Source organism: Panonychus citri, unplaced genomic scaffold (assembly GCF_014898815.1).
Source record: "Panonychus citri isolate SS breed McGregor unplaced genomic scaffold, ASM1489881v1 Contig00140, whole genome shotgun sequence".
NCBI classification, from domain to species: Eukaryota; Metazoa; Arthropoda; class Arachnida; order Trombidiformes; family Tetranychidae; genus Panonychus; species Panonychus citri.
Window position 1 is genome coordinate 2,273,526 of NW_026515545.1, and position 21,030 is coordinate 2,294,555.

General features: G+C 30.8%; 2 protein-coding genes across 4 annotated transcripts in view; one reads left to right on the forward strand and one right to left on the reverse strand.

The window, feature by feature from the left end:
* Window positions 1-2,570: 2,570 nt before the first annotated feature.
* Window positions 2,571-3,737, reverse strand: LOC128394905 (regucalcin-like). The gene is made up of 2 exons (XM_053355279.1): window positions 3,040-3,737; window positions 2,571-2,942 (listed from the first exon to the last, which is right to left on the reverse strand). The coding sequence occupies exons 1-2, from the start codon at window positions 3,608-3,610 to the stop codon at window positions 2,581-2,583; spliced, it is 933 nt and encodes a 310-aa protein (XP_053211254.1). The 5' UTR covers window positions 3,611-3,737; the 3' UTR covers window positions 2,571-2,580.
* A 1,196-nt stretch (window positions 3,738-4,933) lies between these two features.
* The window catches only part of LOC128394902 (RYamide receptor-like), a 33,957-nt gene continuing 17,860 nt past the window's right edge, over window positions 4,934-21,030 (forward strand). Inside the window, exons 1-4 of one of the 3 annotated variants that reach the window (XM_053355274.1) lie at window positions 4,934-5,066; window positions 5,152-5,811; window positions 6,979-7,294; window positions 8,244-8,887. In XM_053355274.1, coding sequence (XP_053211249.1) covers window positions 5,046-5,066; window positions 5,152-5,811; window positions 6,979-7,294; window positions 8,244-8,344 — 1,098 coding nt within the window. In that variant the 5' untranslated portion in view covers window positions 4,934-5,045 and the 3' untranslated portion in view covers window positions 8,345-8,887. The remainder of the gene's footprint in view (window positions 5,067-5,151; window positions 5,812-6,978; window positions 7,295-8,243; window positions 8,888-21,030) is intronic. The other 2 variants (XM_053355275.1, XM_053355276.1) reach the window with 2 other exon arrangements.

The window sequence follows — 21,030 nt, forward strand, 5'->3', positions numbered from 1 at the left end:
ATGATTGTAATCAACGAAAAGGCAACAAGATGAATTATTTGATGAAGGCAGAGAGAGAGAGAGAGAGAGAGATGATAAAAGAGGGAGAAGAGGGAGAAATAAATAAAAAAGGGACTGGGAAAAAACTGTAAGGCTCAGAAAGGAGGTCAAGTATGAACGATTCATATAAACAGACAGAATTTCAATTTTCTCATGGTGATCATTTTCTTCATCATCATAATCATGATTAGCGATGATATTAGTTAACAATTGTCTTCAATTTAATATAATCTTTGTATGTGTGTGTGTGATTGTAAACATGAACATTTAAACAGGTAACACTTTCACTTTACCTTTTTGGTTCCTTAATTGTAAACAATTTTGATTATTGTAATTAACTTTTTAATGACCTTGTCCATTGTTTTCTTTTCATTTTCTTGTTTTTTTTGTTTTAAATTGTTGCAAATTAGAAAACAAAAACAATAGGAAAAAGGAACAAAAATATCATCATCATCAACTAATTACAACAATTAATCTTCAAATAAGTTAACATGATTATACATATCAATAAATTAAGCCAACCATTTATTCATCATGATATTTGATTATTAATCAATTAGCTAATTACTATGAGTGAGTGAGTGTGTGTGTGTATCTGTGTTGATGAGTCCAAAGAATAGGCAATTTACATTCAATATCAAATTGAATGAGTTACAACAAACTGATTATTCAATAACATGAATCTCAAGGTGATGTTATCATTGTTGTTGTTGTTGTTGTTGATAGTGATGGTGATGGTTTTGTGTTGATTATGATGATGGTGATGATGTTTATTACCATCATGATGACGATCAGAAAAAAAAGGATGATGATTAAGTTTTGAGAGAAAAATAAAAAAGTTAAATGTTTATAATTGAATGGGTTCGTTTTGTAATCACTTTTCCAAATCAATCAATGTTGATTACACGCTAATCCAATTAAAACAATTGAGAAAACAACAAATTAAATGCTAAACACTTTGCAACCTTATCCAAGGTTTTACCTGGAGATTTATTTTTCTTGCTTTTGTCTTGTTATTACAGTCGCAGCAACAAAGATATTATGTTGATTATCATCACCATCGTACCGATGATTTGATTGTGATTAGTATTTAATTACGTAGGTGTGTGTGTGTGTATGTGTGTGTAGTTATGACAATCAAATCAAATGATTAAAGTTTTTTTTTAATGATACTTAAAATGTATTGATCATTTATTGAGATTATCTGAAAATTTGTTATCATGAAACATTCAACCTTTCAAAGTCATTGAGATAATTATGATGCTAATAATATAATCGACTTGTAATTAACTTTTGACAATTAGTTGAAGACAATTGTATTTGATTGACCATTTTGATGATTGACACTTGACCAAGAGACCAATCACTAATCACGATTAGTTAATCATTTGGTTTGGTTTTTAATTCATAATTTTGTCAGATTTTATTTTTTCACTTCCTTAACAATTTACTATCATCATCTAATTTGTCATAATTATTGATATTAATCATTGTACTTGTCTTTAATTGTAAAGAGCAATTTAAATTTACAACTAATTAATTGATTATATTTTCTGACCATTGATTAACTGGTTAACTTGTTGATTAATTGATCTCAATTGGAATCACTTTGTTTCATGTAATCAGATTTGTTTCGACATTTTGTTTTTTAATCTAATATTTGATTGTGATGCTTTTTACTAATTACAATTAACAGATAATTGTTGTCAATCACATGTACGCCATAACAATTATCACTAATAGAAGCTCAATAACTTTTTCATCTACTTGATCATCTTAATTAATCTTTACTTATTATTATTATTATTTTGATAATTTTCTTTGTTTCTCTGATAAATTTCAAGGATTATCGTTAATCTCATTCACCATTTTATCCTGATTCTTATTTTATTACAATATTTAATTGTTGCCTAAATGATACAATTCAATAATCCAGATTCATGTTGATTAATCATTAATTGTGATTAAATATTTTCCATTTCCACAAATCTCAAAAGTAACTTTCAAGATAATCTGACAAGATTTAATTAGATTTAATTAACACGTGAAGAAGGCAAGAAATAAACAAGTTAATTGTTTAATCTTATTTATCATCAATTGACTAATTATTATTAGACATCCAGACAATTAATTTACTGTTACTTTAACTCCGATACAGTTTACAATCAACTAATTGTATTTAATATACTTAGTTTATTTACCCCCACCCCCGAATACTGATACATATCAATTACATTTTCATATCGATTTACATCCTTTATTGACATGTAATTAATAATGTTTTCAATTCTCATTTATTAATTGACTGATTGTTAAGATTAAATTACAGATTAGAAAAAAAAAACTTTTCCCGATTAGTACATTTCGAAAACAGCAGATGGCGCTGGTTATGAATTTCGTCATTTTCGAAGCGAAAATGCTGCCATCTATTGGAATCGAAATGAACTAATTTCGAGAAAAGTTTTTTTTTCAAAATTTTGATTTTCTTTTTGTAGTGAAATGAAATTGAATTTTTATCATTATTGTAAATAGTTTTCATTTTCAATTAAGTTTGAATGAATGATTTTTTGAGCCACGAATGTTTTCCTGTTCAAATGTAACCGAGAAAACGGCACCAGCATCGGGTTGTAGAGAAAGTTCCTCTTTCGAAGCACCAAAAGTGGCCGATGTTAAATAGAGAGTTCGAAAATCATCTCCACCCCATGTAGCCGAAGTTGTTTTACTTGCAGGGGTTTTAATTATACCAAGAACTTTACCTGTTTCCGGATCGAAACGAGTCACCTTTCCACCATTAAATGAAGTTACCCAAAGTTTGTCATGTAAATCAATTGTCATACCATCAGGAACTTCATTGGAAACGAAATCAGGTAAACCATTGTAATCGAAACAAGTTTTACGATTACCTGTAGATAATTAAAAGTTAATTGCTCTTGTTTTAGATCATAAAAATAACATTTCACAGTTTATTATCTCTCTCTTTCTTTCTCTGTCTTTACTCACTTATATTTCCAGTTTCATGGTCATAATCGTAAGCCCAAACTTGACGTTCAATAGAATCAATGAAAAAAAATTTTCTATTATCAGATGACCAGGCCAATCCATTGGAAATGGTTAGATTATCTTGTTTCCGGGTCAATTTGCGATCAGAATCAATTAGATAAAGATTACCAATACCACGTTCAAAGTAACCAGGTTTACGTTCCCAATTCATTGTACCAAACCAGAGTCTACCTTTAGAATCACATTTACCATCGTTAACCCGAGTATCTTGACCCGAATCGACACAAGTAATAAACTCAAGTCCTTTTGTTGACCAGTCCAATGAGAAAAGTGACTGATTTTGAGTGATGACAAATTTATCCTTTTTACCTTCAATTGGAACAATTAAAGTTAAACCAGGGGCGAAATATATTGATTCATATGTTCCTGTTTTCGTATCAAGGTAATAACATCCACCTTTAACTAGATCAACATGATACAATCGACCAGTTTTCTCATCGTAATGTGGACCTTCACCAAGTTCAACGGTATAAGGAGAGACACGTTTGAGTTTACAACATAAGTCACTCATGATGATGATCAATTTAATAGTAACAATTAAACAGAAATAAGTACAATCAGATTGAAATGGACAAATTTTTGTCTACAACAAACTTTATATAAAAAGTGTAAATTATTTGCTATCCAATTTATATGCTTTTGGAAAAGCAACAAAACACAATCAAGATAATTGATTAAGGTAACAAAATGATATCAAAGAAACATAATTAACCCAATTAACACAATTAAATATTATCCTCAGATTCTATGTTACAATATAACAAATAAGGAGGAAATAGAATTGAAGTTAATTGTTTGTGGCTACTAAGCAATTCGATACAATTTAGCAAGTCTTTTCTAAATCAAATTCTAAATTGTCAATTGCTTTTAGAGAAAAAGGTTGACAATTAGTGTTTAAAGGAGATAGAGATTGTGACAGTTCATTTCTCTCGATTTGACTGATTGAGAAGTTCAAGTTCGAGGATTAAGGAGATTAAATTGAATTTGAAGTTGATATCAATAGAAATCTTTAAGTTATACCAGGATTAGATTATCTCAAGTTGGATTAAGGCAAAGGGATTCTATTAGTTACTAATATTAATGATATCATCTTGTTTATGATATGAACAGAAAAGCACAAAATTTCAATCATATTTGTCATCTAATTTCATCAGTTAATTATGATTAATAAACGATAATAAGGATTCCCATGTCTCTATTATACATTAATTATTACCAATAATAGTTAAGATAATGGTAATTAAATGTAATTTATCGAGTTGATTCAATTTATTACCCATTTATCTAAATTACTATTAACTTAATCATGATGTGATTTTATCATTTTATCAAATAACAATTTAGAATCAAGTTTAACACTGTTACAACTAATTACAATTAAAAACATTCTGCTTTCTCATACCATAGAAATTAAAGTTTGATTAACAAGTATAATCGATAACTATTAATAGGAATAATTTAAGTGATTGGTTCTAATGAAGTCAACTGTTAATCGTAATGTCCGAATAGATAATCTCACCAATTTTGTCTAATCAAAAGATAATCCTATCAGTTGAAGCAATTAAAATGTAATTTGATTATTATTCATTTATAATGTGATCAAAGGATTGAGATGAAAATCTATGACATGGATCATGATTTAGTTGAGATATTATCGTGTTCTAATTGACTTATACACTCTGTAATCTGCACAATCGCAAATTCGGGAAAAATGTAAAATAGTTAATGAAAATGATGAAATAGCGCATGAACTTTTCTCTCTCTCTCTCCCTCTCTCTCTCTCTGAGAGAGAAAGAAAAAGTTCCTTAGGTGAAACATTTATCCTGAACATAGAGTTTAATAGAGTGAGGACTTGAATCGAAATTAAAATGAAGTTTATCAATTTGTACTCGACGGGAATAAAACTTTTCAATTGCCGGTGATGAGTTGATAATAAATCAAGCAACATGATGAATCCATTTGTTCAAGTGAGTAAATAAATTTCCAAAGATTCAATTATCATGAAAGTTACCTGGTTACTTTTTTTTTCTTCTTCTTCTTGTTAATCAACAGATACTCATGTACTTTTCTTATATAAGCATTTGTGTCATTGCGATTTCAGGAAATGCGATCGTGTGTTTCATTGTATTGGCTCATAGACGAATGCAATCAGTGACTAATTATTTTATCGTTAATCTTGCCATAAGTGATATACTAATGGCCTCATTGTGTATACCGTTTGCTTTTGTTTCCAACTTGTTACTACAATATTGGCCGTTCGGTGCTTTCATGTGTGTTCTTGTTTCATACTCACAAGCAGCCTCGGTGTTTATTTCAGCTTATACACTGATCGCCATCTCAATTGACCGTTACTTTGCGATACTTTACCCATTAAGACCCAAAATGACTCGACATCAAGCCAAATTGATTATATTTTCTATCTGGATTGTGGCCTTGATTACACCTTTACCCACAGCGATTGTATCGAAACTTGTTATTCCTCCCGTTTGGACTGAGAACAATATTACCGATCGTTATACCTGTACGGAAGATTGGGCTAGTACCAAATATCGAAGTGTTTACAGTTTAGCTTTGATGATTTTACAATACTTTTTTCCATTCGTTGTCCTTTTGTACACATATACACGAATTGCCATCGTTGTTTGGGGTAAAACCACCCCAGGGGAAGCGGAAGATGCTCGTGATAAAAGGTTAGCTGCATCTAAACGAAAAGTAAGTTCCATATTCAACCTAATACATTAAGATATTAGAAATATTTTCTATTATCGATAATAAATTTATCTCAATCAATTATCTCAGCACTTGAACTTCAAATCGATTGTGTAAACTTAATAATAATATCTTACTTTTCCCATCATCGATATTAAGGTGATTGTCTCTTGATGATATTCTCATATTATCTATTGAGAATAAAAATTCTAATTCTCTATCAATGAGAATGTTATTTAACTTTTATTATCGATTCTGCTAATTGTTATCTAATTATTTATTTAGAGTATTGATCAACAATTTACACCCAATTGATGAAACTATTATCAAGTTTCAATTCTTTTGATTTGTATTAAATATTCAGATGATAAGTTAACATTTATCCACTTTGATTTATGGCTCATGAAATTCAAATTACATGGAAATTGTAATATTTTTTTCTCACTATTCAGATGAAATGTTTCATTTTGTATCCAGAAAAACAGGATAAAAGTTAATTATAAGTTTTTTTTCACCATAGAATCGGAATCAGATTTAATGTATAATAATAAGTATCAATGATTAAACTTTTGAATATTTTCATGAGGGTTCATGAGAAAATATCAGCCAAAAAAGTGAAATTTTAATGTAAAGCTCAGCATTTTTTTCATGTCAAAAAAATATCGCAACTATTATGATGATGTATTAGTTTCTTTTACTTTAGATTAAGATTTCAAATCCAGAAAATCAGTGTATTCATTTTAATCAGTTGGAATAATCAATTCTTTGACTAGATTCTCTCTCTCTCTCTCTCTGTCATCTTTCAGAACAATAATACGCTGTTAAAGGAGATTATGACAAGAAAAGAATAGAAGAAAAAAAAATTCTAAGAATTATGAGAATATGATATTTAATCAGATTTTACTTGATTCTGTCTAGTAAATTAATTTGATAAACTTTTCCCATGGTCAAGTTACTATAATTATTGTCATACGAGTCAAGAAGTTCAGAATCTTCAGAGTCTAAGGATATACTTATTTTCCTGGTCATCATTATCAATTCTGCTTATTGATATTAACCATACTCTAATCTAATTACTGTTGCTAATTTTTTTTTTTTACTTCTCTATCTCTCTCCCAATCAACAATAATTATCATCATGATAATTGACTGTCTTTGATTACTATTGAAGATGATTAAAATGATGATAACATGTGTGACAGCGTTCACATTATGTTGGCTACCATTTAATACTTTCATTGTTGTTGGTGACAATTATCCGGATATATTTTCATATCCTCATATCATTTATGTTTGGTTTGCCTGCCACTGGTTAGCCATGTCACATGCTTGCTGTAATCCGATAATCTATTGTTGGATGAATACCCGTTTCCGTGAAGGATTTAAATACATATTCCGTTTCCTACCTTTTATCAAGAATACCTGTAAGCCTGATTTCATGTTATCATCAACATCGGCACTTTCATCAAAAGGAGCAACTCTCAAATGTAAGTATTTAGATAATAACTAATCATCCCTTTCAGATATTAAATTGTTCATGAGGATGATTATCTCAACATGAATCGTGTGGATATGTATCTGTATGTTTTTCTTAACCATTTCATGGAAATCATGAGTAATTGTTAGTCCAAGTGATGAAATAATAAGCAGCCAGAAAAAAAAGATTACCAATCCAATTGATTCAATTGGGTTAAACTATTAATAGAAACTGAACAATAATCAATTATTAGGTTTCTACATAATCAGAACTTTGTTTTTTTTTATCATCAACATTGATTCTGATGTTATCAATGAATTAATAACAAATTCTTATGATTAAAACAACAATCTACTTGTATTACTCTAATTTTGATATAAAACTCGAGACAGAAAATAATTATCTTCAAAAAGACTGAACAATTCAGATGATAACATTGAGAATATGTTATTATTTTCTAATCTTCTAATAAGAATGTTATCAATTTCTCTCAACTTTTAAACTAATACAAAGAATTTAATTAAACTTTAATTCTGGTGAGATAAAATTAACATAATCTTTTATTAAAAGAAAATAGGTGAGAGTAACAATCAACAAATTCGTGAAAATAACAATGAATAACATTGAACTTCTTGATCCGAGTTACGATAATTACCTGTTACCATGAAAAATGATTATCTAAATTTCCCTGTGAGTCTTTGAGTGTACAGAACTTTTTTTTTCCTTCCATCATTATTATTTGAGTTTTTCCATTTGATACTTTTTGGTTTTCTAAACAATTTTCTGGTTAATTAAACTTAATCCTCTCTCTCTCTCAGTCTATGAATATTTCCATGTATTATCATGTATCAATGTAGTTGAAACATTTTCTATTGAACATTTTGGTTATATTCTATTACTTGTTGTTCTCTGTTGTTTGAGTATTTATCGTTTTTTCTTGGTTCAATTCTTATTCGTAGGTTATCTTGGATCAAGGATAAAGAGTAATGGTAATTTGACAAAATCTCATCATCAGAATGCTACATCAGTTGAAGAGATTCCTCTTGAAATTCAACGATAGAAATACAAGAAGAAGAAGAAGAAGAGCAAAAAATCAGTCCATTCTATATACATATGAAAATTACATTTTCCATGAAAAACATGATAACAGTTGAAACTTTTGATTACCAACTTTTTTTTCACATTCTAAGTATATATAAATAACATTCATTTCTTTTGTTGGAAATCAAGCAAAATGTTAAATCTACTGTTGAACAGAGTGTAACAATTAAATTGTCCAAACTGATTCTGCCAACTGGATAAACACAGTTCTAAATTTTATACATATACATGTATATATATCTTCCAAGAAAATTGTGATCACCATGAGAAAAGAAGATGAAGAAAACATGATGGATAGGATGGCAAAAATACTAAGGTTTACCAGCAGAATTCAGGGGATTCCATGTTGCGTTGATTTCATGGATCAACAATAAGCAGTTAATGGTTGGGATATATTTACAATTTTGGGTGGAAGGAAAAAAAAAGAAAACCTCTGAAAATCATCATGATGATTCTTGATTATTGATTCTGTAAAATCAACAACTCATTGTCAATGGGAAAAGTAAGTTACCTCTAATATTTTTTTCACAATTTCTTTGTTTGTAAAAAGATTTGTGATTCTTTATTCATTCCTGCAATTGAATCATTATCATGGTCTCATTATTTGACTCGAATGTTAAACCAGGATGTGAACGTTGAATTTGAAAAGTGATGAGTCTGAGTATCATGATCGGTGAATCTTTTATTTTTTCCCCTTCTTCTTCTTTATTTATTATTGTACTTTCTTCCCACTGAGAAGAAAAATAAATATTAATAATAAAAAATTCTGAGCTTCACCATGAATGACAAAAGATGAATGAGAAAAAAATAAACCTCAGGAAATGTTAAGGTTAAATTCATCAGAGTCTCATTGAATTTCATTGAAAAACTTGAACTTTAATCTGCCCCAAAAGAAAGTGGATCATTTTGAGTGATCCCTGATTCCATGATGATGCTGATCATTATCATCATGAATATATCTGTATACTGATTGTTTCTTCAATTCTCTTATGAATTTAACTTATCAGAAAATCTAAAAGAGACTCAATTGTGTTGTTGTTGTTGTGACTTTGAGGAAATCTTTTCTCATTGGACAATAACAATAATAATAACAATGAAACAAAAATTACGATTCTGCAAACATGATGAACAGCATGATGCTGGATAACATGATCATCTTGATTTTACTTGAAGTTTTGCTATTTTGATAACTTCTGATAATCCAAAACTATTCATTATTTTACTCCAGATTCCCTGATGATCATTAGGATATTTATTATTCAATATCATAGCGAAGCGAAAGAGAAATTTTCATTTTAGTTAACAATTTTCATGATTAAAATCAAGGTAATAGATGATTCTGATTATCTGGAAACATGATACTTGATTGAACTTAAATTTGGAATAAGATTTTCACTTTATTATTTTACTTTTTTATTATTATATTCAAGTGCTTCTCACAGATCCGATGATGATAATCTAAGAGATAAAGTTAATTTTGTATGCGAATAAGTAGATTAGGCTAAAGGAATAGCTTATCATCTGATAAACGAACTGAAACTTTGTTCATAAAACTCAAACCGTTTCAACTATTATATGAAACTTTCACTTCCTTTCCTCTTATATTCATTGTACTTGGAATACAATGAAACTGATACATGATAAAATATCTTTACGATCTCTATTATTTTCCCTTTTCTCATAACATTTACCTCGGTGAACTCACTTCATCCCAAGTTCTTGGCTCCAAATTAATTGGACAAAGTTTACATCTTATTCTTGGTGCCTAAAAGTGAACATCAATCGAGATGTGTTGTTTATCTTTCTCCCATTGGATTATTTTGAAATTCGTTGGGGAAAAGAAGTCATCGTTTTCTATGCAATTCCAATTGTGTCTATTGAGTAGTCGCATTGAGAATAAGTTTGACACTTTCGTTAAGATTAACAATGATACGGATTAAATTGGATAGAAAAAGTTATTAGAACAAAAAAAAGACAAATTACTTCACCAGAATAAGATTTTGATTTAAAACATTTAATCCAAAAATGTAACAATTGATTGTTAATCATGATCAAAGTGGTTATCTGTAGCAATTGTAATACAGAATGAAAATAAGTCTCAATTGTTGAGATTGTCAGAAACAGTCATGAAAGTTTAACTGTCATTCACATTATCATGAAAATCAAAAACTAAACATCATTAGAATTAATTTTATATATGAAACATTGAAAAATTGTGATTTTCCTTTATATTTATATCATGAACCCTGAACTTTTTGTTTTCATTATTCAGTCTGAATTTATATTTAAGCTTAACACTTATCATGGTGTTTTCATGGTGATGTTTTCATTCAATGACTATAATCAAAGTTTAGACAATGAAATCTTTTGATAGACCAAATAAATCCCAAAGGTATTCATTGGCTTTGGAAAATGTTAATCTTATCCACTTATATTCATTTAATATCCAATCAATATTTATCAAAATAAATGGGAAAATAATTGGTGAATAATAACAGAACATTGAATCGGAAAAAAACGAAACGATTCCTTGTAAATTTATCATGATTAATGAACATGGAATTATGTTAATTAATAGTAACAAGATTTACTCAATATCGTTGAACTGAATTCTCAGCATTTAGTTTCACGTTTTTGTTATGTTAATCCGATGCTCGAACTTGTTGAAACATTTTCATTACATGATAAACATTTGATTCAATTGAATATTCTAATGATATTTAACTGAATTGATATGAACCAACTAATTTATTCAATGATGATAGTGTCATATAAAATTATGACGAACACAATGTTGAAAGTAAAAAGTGATCTTCTTGATTAAATGAACTTTAATGTCGAAACACAGTGAATAATAAAACGGTACATAAAGTTAAACAGAATAATTAATGGACTTTGTGGGTGAGAGTTAATGATAATTATTCTTCTCTGGTCTCTGGTTTCTTCTATCAGAACAATTTAGTTTTATACCTTTTCTTGGAAAATTCGGGAGAATTAGAGAGAGTTAATCGTCGAATTGACCACCTAAGAACAATTAATTAACTGAGATTACATTAAGATAAAGGGAATTACAATAATTGAATAATTAATAATAATTAAGATTGGAGATTAAATATGATTCATAGAGTTCGGTGTAATATTCATGAGAATCAGTAAGGTCAGATTTTTACATGTGATTATCAAGGTATTAATCATTCTACATGATTAGTTAACTTAATCAATTTACCTTAGTAACCAATATTTACTAAGAGAGAAAGAGAGAAAAGAAAGAAAGGAAAGAAGGGCATAACCTCGTCAGGTCAGACTACCTGACCTAGTTAATTTCGACTATCTGAGGAGGTCATAGAACAACTTTGTTAAAGTCGGACTACCCGACTTTAACCAAAGTAATAATAAGGGAAAGGAATGAACTCAAAGTCGGACTACCCGACAATTAAGTCCAAGGAAATGGGAGAAGGGAAGGAGAAAAGAAAATAGAAAGAGAGAGAAAGAAAAACCAATACCTTGGCGGAGGTGATGATGACAAGATGATGTTGATGATGTTACTGTTACTGTTACTGTTACTGTTACTGTTACTGTTACTGTTACTGTTACTGTTATTGTTACTGTTAATTGTTGGTAAATTGTTGATTGTTGTTGTCTGTTGTTGTTGTTGAGGCTTAATGAGCCACCACCCAACCTGGTCATCATCATCAACATGATCATCTTAATCATCATCATTAACTTTATCACAATTAACAATCAATAATTAATTGCTGATTGTTAATTGTGATTGATTTAATTGTTTAATTTTTTAATCAATTTGTGATTATCACAATACCCTGACCTTCTGGAAGACTGTCCTCAGTCGTCAATTGTAAAATTCTATATGAATACAAAGATTTTTACTTAAAGCAAAAAGAAAAGCACTTTCTTGTAATCAAACTTGACAAAATGAACATTCATAACAACTCGCAGTGTTATATATCTTCTCAATATCACTAATTGAGGAAAGTTTATCAACTCCAACGATAAACATCTTCTAGTTCACATGAACTAAATCTTAATGAACATTTTCATCTAATTTGTCCAATTCTAGAAATAAAATTCCCATTCTTAAAATAAACATTCAACGTAATAATCTATTGTATTCAATCATCAAAACCTTTTAACTCGACCTTATACCGAACTCAAGAATAAAAGCAAAAGAAATAAAGAAATAGAAAAACGAAATTAAATCAAAGATACGAAGGGATCAAGCACTAATAGAGGCCATTCATCAGGATCCATTTTGAACGATCTTTATGTTGGGTCCTTTCGTTTTCTCTTAAATCGGTAAGCCCAGAATAATGTCCAAATGTTCACAGTTATAGGAAACAAATTAAAGATCCAAAAGTCTGACGAATTAGTGGGATTTTGCTCGGAGCCTGAAGGTGAAAACCTTTCACTGGTGAAATTTTCCAAAGTACAGATAGGATAGGCACTATTATTTCCATAAAGTTCAAGTCGTTGGTCCAAATTCGAATGGAGGATTGAATCAATGTAATCAAAATTTGCTGTTACACTTGCTATGCATAGCGAGGTGAGAAACACTTGAACAGAATTTTTAAACGGAAATGTTCGTCTCTTCGTTTCAGGTGAGAGAGAAACTAGACTGTGGAATTGATTACTAGTAGGAGTTGAATTTTCCTGACTCTTTACATTACTCTGTGGTGACCTCGATATTTCATTGTCATTGGTTGGTTGGGTTTTAAAAGGAATGACCACAACTTTGTCATCAAAAGTGACTCTTTTAGATACCATTGCTGTTAATGCTTCCATTAGATTATTGTTTTGTAAAATTGATGGTGTTGATTCATCGAAAGCTTTATTTTCTTTCATCTCTGTTTGGGTGAAATCGTCTTGGACAACATCATTTATTTTTTCTTTAGTTAAACACTTTACTTCAATTTCATCTCCTAAACTGATTCGTCCATTGTGTGTATCAACAATAACTCGAGCAGGTGTATTTGCGTTTTGTCCAATTAAAACTGAGATACCATCGACAAGATTTTTAACAACCATACACAAAACAATGACAGAAGTAGATTTATCTTGAGTTATAAAAGTGATTGTTACTTTACATTGGCCTAATGGGTATAACCTTGATCCAGAAGCATTAAAAGCGACGGGTCCATCATAATTTGATAGAGTTGTGTTCAATTTAGCAAAGGTTTTGGCGTCAATGATTGTGATTTGAGCTCCAGGATCAATAACGGCTTCAATTGGAATCTTATTCATAACGACAGTTGCTCTGATTAGATTACCAAAACTCCAATCTGTATTATTTGATGACTCATTCAATGTTACACAAAAATTACTAAGATTCGTCGAAGGTTGTGGATAAGCTACACTTTCGTTTGCTTGTTGATTGTTGAAATGATTCGAGTTATTATCTCGTCGATTCGGACTACTCGCTCTCGAAGGATATACATCATCATTTTCTAAGTCTCTTTTATAAAGACGACAATCTTGTTTGACATGACCAAATCTTTTACAGTAATGACATTTCATCGAATTTCGATCTCGATTTGTATCACCATTTCTCTCTTCTAGTTTAGCTAGTCGCTCGACGATAGTTCTCAATAATTCTGTATTAGGGTCAAGGGATATCATTGGTACACTTGTAGTAGAAATATTCAATGTTGAAGTTGTTTGTAGATTTGCTTCACTTAACTGTATTATACGAGCAAGTTCGGGAATGTCATAAACATAAGTTGAGATCATTGAGTTTCTAACAACTTGGGCTAAATCAGAATGAAGACCATTGATAATTTCATGAATTTTATCTTCAACAGGCATTTCAATTTTATTGCAGAGTCTATCCTTTCTCAACAGATATTCGTAGGCACTTTCATGATAAGATTGACGACATTTTCTTACTTGATCACGAACATAACTTCTAAAGTTTGGAAGACCAAAAGCTGATTTAAACATTTCAAGAAATCTTGTCCAATCCTCTGGTGTAGTCGAAAGTCCAGGAGCAGCATAACTTTCATACCAATTTTTTGCATGTTCAGTAAAATAATTAGCGATGTTATCCAATTTGTCGGATTCGTCCCATCCGACAACTGTTGACTTTCGGTCAAATTCAGCAATCCATTCGTATAAGTCTTCACGGTCTTTAAGTGAACCAGAAAATGGATATATAGAACATTTTGCGAGACATCGTTTCACTGTAGATTTTTCTTTCTCTTTAGATGGTTCACCTTCTTCAGCATCCACTGTGCAAACATTAACGGCTGACATTTCAATAGATTTCATAGTCACTTTTCACTAAAACAATTAACGGTATCCCACCGCTGCCACCAATTGTCATATAAAATTATGACGAACACAATGTTGAAAGTAAAAAGTGATCTTCTTGATTAAATGAACTTTAATGTCGAAACACAGTGAATAATAAAACGGTACATAAAGTTAAACAGAATAATTAATGGACTTTGTGGGTGAGAGTTAATGATAATTATTCTTCTCTGGTCTCTGGTTTCTTCTATCAGAACAATTTAGTTTTATACCTTTTCTTGGAAAATTCGGGAGAATTAGAGAGAGTTAATCGTCGAATTGACCACCTAAGAACAATTAATTAACTGAGATTACATTAAGATAAAGGGAATTACAATAATTGAATAATTAATAATAATTAAGATTGGAGATTAAATATGATTCATAGAGTTCGGTGTAATATTCATGAGAATCAGTAAGGTCAGATTTTTACATGTGATTATCAAGGTATTAATCATTCTACATGATTAGTTAACTTAATCAATTTACCTTAGTAACCAATATTTACTAAGAGAGAGGAAAAGAGAGAAAAAGAAAGAGAAAGGAAAAGAAGGGCATAACCTCGTCAGGTCAGACTACCTGACCTAGTTAATTTCGACTATCTGAGGAGGTCATAGAACAACTTTGTTAAAGTCGGACTACCCGACTTTAACCAAAGTAATAATAAGGGAAAGGAATGAACTCAAAGTCGGACTACCCGACAATTAAGTCCAAGGAAATGGGAGAAGGGAAGGAGAAAAGAAAATAGAAAGAGAGAGAAAGAAAAACCAATACCTTGGCGGAGGTGATGATGACAAGATGATGTTGATGATGTTACTGTTACTGTTACTGTTACTGTTACTGTTACTGTTACTGTTACTGTTACTGTTATTGTTACTGTTAATTGTTGGTAAATTGTTGATTGTTGTTGTCTGTTGTTGTTGTTGAGGCTTAATGAGCCACCACCCAACCTGGTCATCATCATCAACATGATCATCTTAATCATCATCATTAACTTTATCACAATTAACAATCAATAATTAATTGCTGATTGTTAATTGTGATTGATTTAATTGTTTAATTTTTTAATCAATTTGTGATTATCACAATAGTATGAGTATAAATGTACTGAACATAATTTAATTATAACGGTATTTATGATAAACATGATAATTGACCATTGAATTGTGGTTCATGATCTTGACCAAAACTAATCGCTTACAGTTAATCAATTTTATTGATTATGATCACTTTAACTTGTTAAAATTCTGGTTGAGATTTGAGTCCAAAGAAATTGATATTCAGAGTCAATCCTCAAGTTTATCTACCAAGTAAAATGTCACAAAGTTATAAAAAGGTGAAAATGTTTCCAAGCAAAGTAAAAGTTATCTCTTGGTGATTATAAAGATAAATAATCAGTCAAATTCAATCATTTATTGATTCATTTATCCAGGGAAATCAATGTCAATCAGAGTGTTGGTAAACTTTTATTTTTTTTCTTCCATTTTATTTTCAGCTCTCATCTAATAAACTGTCTGGTGGGTTAGTGAGTGAGCGGTGGTCATTATCATCATTATCATCATTAGCATCATTATCACCAACATCATAATCATCATTATCACTGATTGTATAAGGAAAATTATATAATCAGTGAAGAGAAAGAGGAAAAGTTTCCAAGGGAAGTTGGAAATGAAATAGTGAAGGAAAAAATTATTCTGTTGAGCTGAATATCAATGAATTGATTATCATTCGGTGTAATTTGGTCTAATATCAATCCAAGTGTGAGTAAGAAATGGTTAAATCCAAGGATTGCATTAGTGATTAAGTGAGAATGATTATTAATCTTGATGAGCATTTTAACATGAGTTGAATGATTTATGCTCTTGATTTATTTTATTGCTTAAACATCCTCATCTCATCATCATGTTTGGCATATTTTTCATCTCAAGATAAACTTTATCTTAGTACTTTTTTTTTCATCATAACTGAGCATTTAAAATCAATTGATAATATCAAATAGAGATGATGATAATATCATGGTAATAGTTAATATGATTGACTGATGTTTATTATTATTTAATATTTACAACGAAAACATGTTAATAACTTTCTAATAGTATTAATATAAACGTTGAAAAGTTTATCTCATTAAGTCAATGATATATATTTGTTTGTTGTTCAATCCTTATTATTAATAAATATACATAAGATTATTTTCATTGAATTGCTTTAATCACAATTAAGTGATTTAGATAGTGTTTCAAATTGGAGTGAGAAAAGAAATAAATAAATGATCAAGTTTATCCAGTTCGAAAAGTTTCTCATTTTTGTCACCCGAAAAAAAAGTTAATCAACTTATATACAATTAGATCATCTGGTTCAATGGATCATCAATTTAGTAGAGGAAAAGTCAGAATTCCGGAAACTCCATTGTTATTTTTGTGATGTTACTTCATGATTGAATATATATATCAGTATATTTTTCATGAGTAAACCTCCAGAAGGAGATGATAATATAATATATAAACTTCATGATGTATTGTCTTCATAGACTAACCATTAAATTTAGATTTATAAAAGTTTTGGTAAACTTTTCGTTCTAAGTGATAATCTAAACTGAAACATCAATTTGGAAACAAAAGTTGTAATCTTAACTTTTTATTCAGATTCTTCATGTATATGTTTAGATAAAAATCAGAATATAAATGAATATACATCATGTACATATAAGAATCTATTTCCATTTTGTTTTTATTGTTGTTCTAACGTGCTGGAGGTTAAAGTGGAAAAATATAAGTAAACAAATCCAATGAATACATCATGTAATTGTAAGGTTTTCTATTGGGGTTTTAGCCCAATTTCAACTTTAGTTGGTGTAATACGTAATTACGATTTAGTCGCACGTAGAGACTAGGACACATTCAAGCCCTTTGGTACTAATTGGTTGAATTAAACTGACAGAAGACTGCAATCTGCCTTACACAATTAAACAGATTTAAGGTTCGGATCAGGATACCGATTAATGTTGTGAATTCTAATTGATTTCCGAATAAGGAACTTTTATTAAACAAATGAAAATTTAGGAATTGAAAGATTTTAACAAAGTTTTTAACTATCTTCATAGAGATATAAAATTGAAGTGTGTTCCCAATTGGGAAGAGTTAACAATTTATAGCTCCATAGAGCCTAGACAATTAGAGACAATGTTAATCAAAGGTTAACATAAAGATTAAAAATGCCAAATAAGGTTATAAAAAGCTACCTTCTGATACATTGAAGATTAAGCTTGATTAAACAAAAGTTTAGATTAATATTAATCATTGTTGATTAAAAGAAAGAGAAATTTGATTCTCTTACTAAAGAGTCACTAAAAAGTAATAATTAAGAAATCAAAGTTTCTTAATTAAACTCAAAGGTCATCATAGTGAAAAGTAATCAAAGTTTCAAAAGAAAAGATAATAAAATAAAGATAATCAAAATTAAAAGATTAAATAGTTCCATTAATTGGACGGGGTTGCTCTTCAGTCATAGCTGAATCGATGAGCATCATGGATTGGGGAGCCCTGAGCTCTCACCCTTCACTCTCTAGGACCTTGATGAAGAACCCTCCTCAATACATGATTGCGAATTCGATGAACAGGCGGTTGATCGTCATCGGATTGAGGCTCTTGCTCGTTGGGCTCTTGATTCATTTCCTCAAGGATCGGATTAAGTTCCTGTGAACTTTCAATTTCCACTTGTTCCTCCTGTGATGATCCATTAGGATTTTGACTTGACGACGAAGATGAAGTCGAAGTTGATGAGGATGATGTCGAAGACGATGATGTGGACGTTGGTTCCGATAAATTTGGTGTTCCAACCAGAGGAATATAGTCTCTTGGTGGAGATGAACTTTGGGAATCCATGGCTTGATAAATAACTTTTTCATCTTTAGATGATTTGCTCTCTTGAGTTGAGGCATTGGATAAAATAACAGTTTGTTGAGAATCTGTTAGATTAATTTCAGACAGTTGACTCAAAATTTCAGTAGCCGAGGTTTCAGGCGATGAAAACTGAATTAGATTAGAGTCTATTGAACTGCTTTGAGAATTGTCAATGTTTTCTCCAGGGGAACCATCTTGATGTTCTTGCATCGAAGGTAATTGTTCATCTTCGAGCTCATGAATGGAGATAACTGATGAAGCTTTAGAGATGCTTGGAATTGATGCTGGAGTAGCACACATCTCAGGGTCATAGCCGGGGGTTGTTCTTGTTCCATAGGAGTAATAGCTCCATTGTTCTGGCCATTGGGCTTTGTTCTCAGAGACCAATTTGTCATATTGTTCCAATAGTCCTGCCATAGCGGAATTGTTACAGGTTAGGACACAATTTGCATGATGAATACCATCTTTCAGTTCAGAACATTTAAGTTCAATTGCTTCCCAAGAAGACATGTAAACCTTCATTGAGGTTATGGCCTCGACTCCTGGTGAATGAGGTCCACTTGTGATGGTATAGCCAGAAAATAAAAGAAATGAGATCAGCGATAAAGCAGCGGCTGATTGTGGGTACGGTGAAAAGTATTGAGTTACTTCACGTAACTTTGGTTTCATAAAATCAATCTCAGCATCAGTTAGATCCATAGATCTGAACAGATTGATTAGGCCACTTCCAACGATGATTTTTGCACAAGCAAGAAAAACGATCACTTGATCTCGCACTGATGGGAGATTCTTGGCAAAATTCAATTGTTTATATTTGATTCCGTGAAAGCGGGTGTCCATCCTTTCAACTCTTGGATAGCGGATGAAAGTTTCAAAAACAATGTTTAAATCACCATCGATGATGATAACCCAAATGGGTCGAGGTTTCAATATAACCTCGGTGCCTTTGAGCTCTTGCACGCGACAATAAGCGGCATGGATTGAAAAGGTCACTTGACGATGAGGATGATGATTAATATTTTGCTGAATCCGCTCTTCGATTTTCCGTTTTAACGGTGGCAACTCAATAACAGAAATTTGTTTGAAATGTTGAGTTGTTCGACTCTGTCGAAGTAATCGAACTTCAGCTTTAGCATGATTGGTGATAACTGGTGGCACGGAAAAGTCTCGATATTCACGAAGTGAAGGAAACCAATTCACAATATTAACTTTAATTGATTCTTGTTCCTCAGAGGGAAGTCGATGAATTGGATTAATCCTTATGAAAGGCATGTTTGGTAATAGATTATCAGGAGAAGCTTTCACATTTACTCTTCCCCGATGAGGACGAGGCAAACCTTGAGCTACTTTAAGCCATTCATGAGAATCGTCAATTAAATATTTTGGTACACTAGACCATTCAATTGTTCGAGGCCTACCAGGGTTTTTAGGATTCCATGGATATGGAACTGTAGGTGGGAAACCTATTTTCTGAACAAATTCTTCAGTTTCATCCAATGGATGAGTTGGATCTTTAGATCTCTTATAATTGTTCCAAAATCCTAAACTCAAGTTAGTAAAGCTTCGAATAGCTGTAGCGCTCATATAAGGGTCATTTGGATTCTCGTCCAACGTATTCATTAAACATGCATAAATTTTGAATTTCTCTTGATAATCAAGAGCATGGGTTGGTGGATTCTCTTTGGGAATCTCGGTTGCCTTAACATGTACCGGGAGAAAGTTCATTAATCTTTTAGGATGTTTGGATAATTCATCCTTAACTGATCCTTTCTTAAAAGGAAAACTAAATCCTAAATCAATCTCTTCTCTAAAGAGACCTAAACGACATGATTTTTCATGTTCGCAGAAAATTCCAGCACTAAAAAGTTTGGAACAATAAATTCGGCGACAAATGAACTTGCTCATCCGATAGGAGACATAAGTTTCATCATGAGGAATACTAACAAATTTTGGGTAATCATCATTAGATGAATACTTGATGATACATTCAGGAATTAAACAGATGAATTTGTTTTCATCATCAATTGGGACAAGACCCAAGGTTATAGCCAATTCTCTTAAAAATTTAATACAATTAAAACAGTACCATTTAGTACAGTTTCCGCAACAACGAGGATCAAGTGTGATCTGCTCGCAAAAATAGCACCTAACTAATGCTTCAATCTCTTCGAGATTAATGTTGATTACTTGAGATTTGGCTATACCTTTAGGTATTTTGGGCAAAGTAATTTTAAAAATTGATTTATCATTATAAAGATTTAGGTAAATCTTTTCCCTGATCATAGTCTCAAATTTTTCTTTTATTTGATTAAAAGTTTTAGCTTTTTCATCGATCAATTTCTTGATCGCGAAGTATTTTTCTTCTGAACTGTACTCAGGAAGTGGAGCGACAGGAAGAGGAGCAGGGTATTCATTAGGAGAAAAGGGGTAATCATTTGGC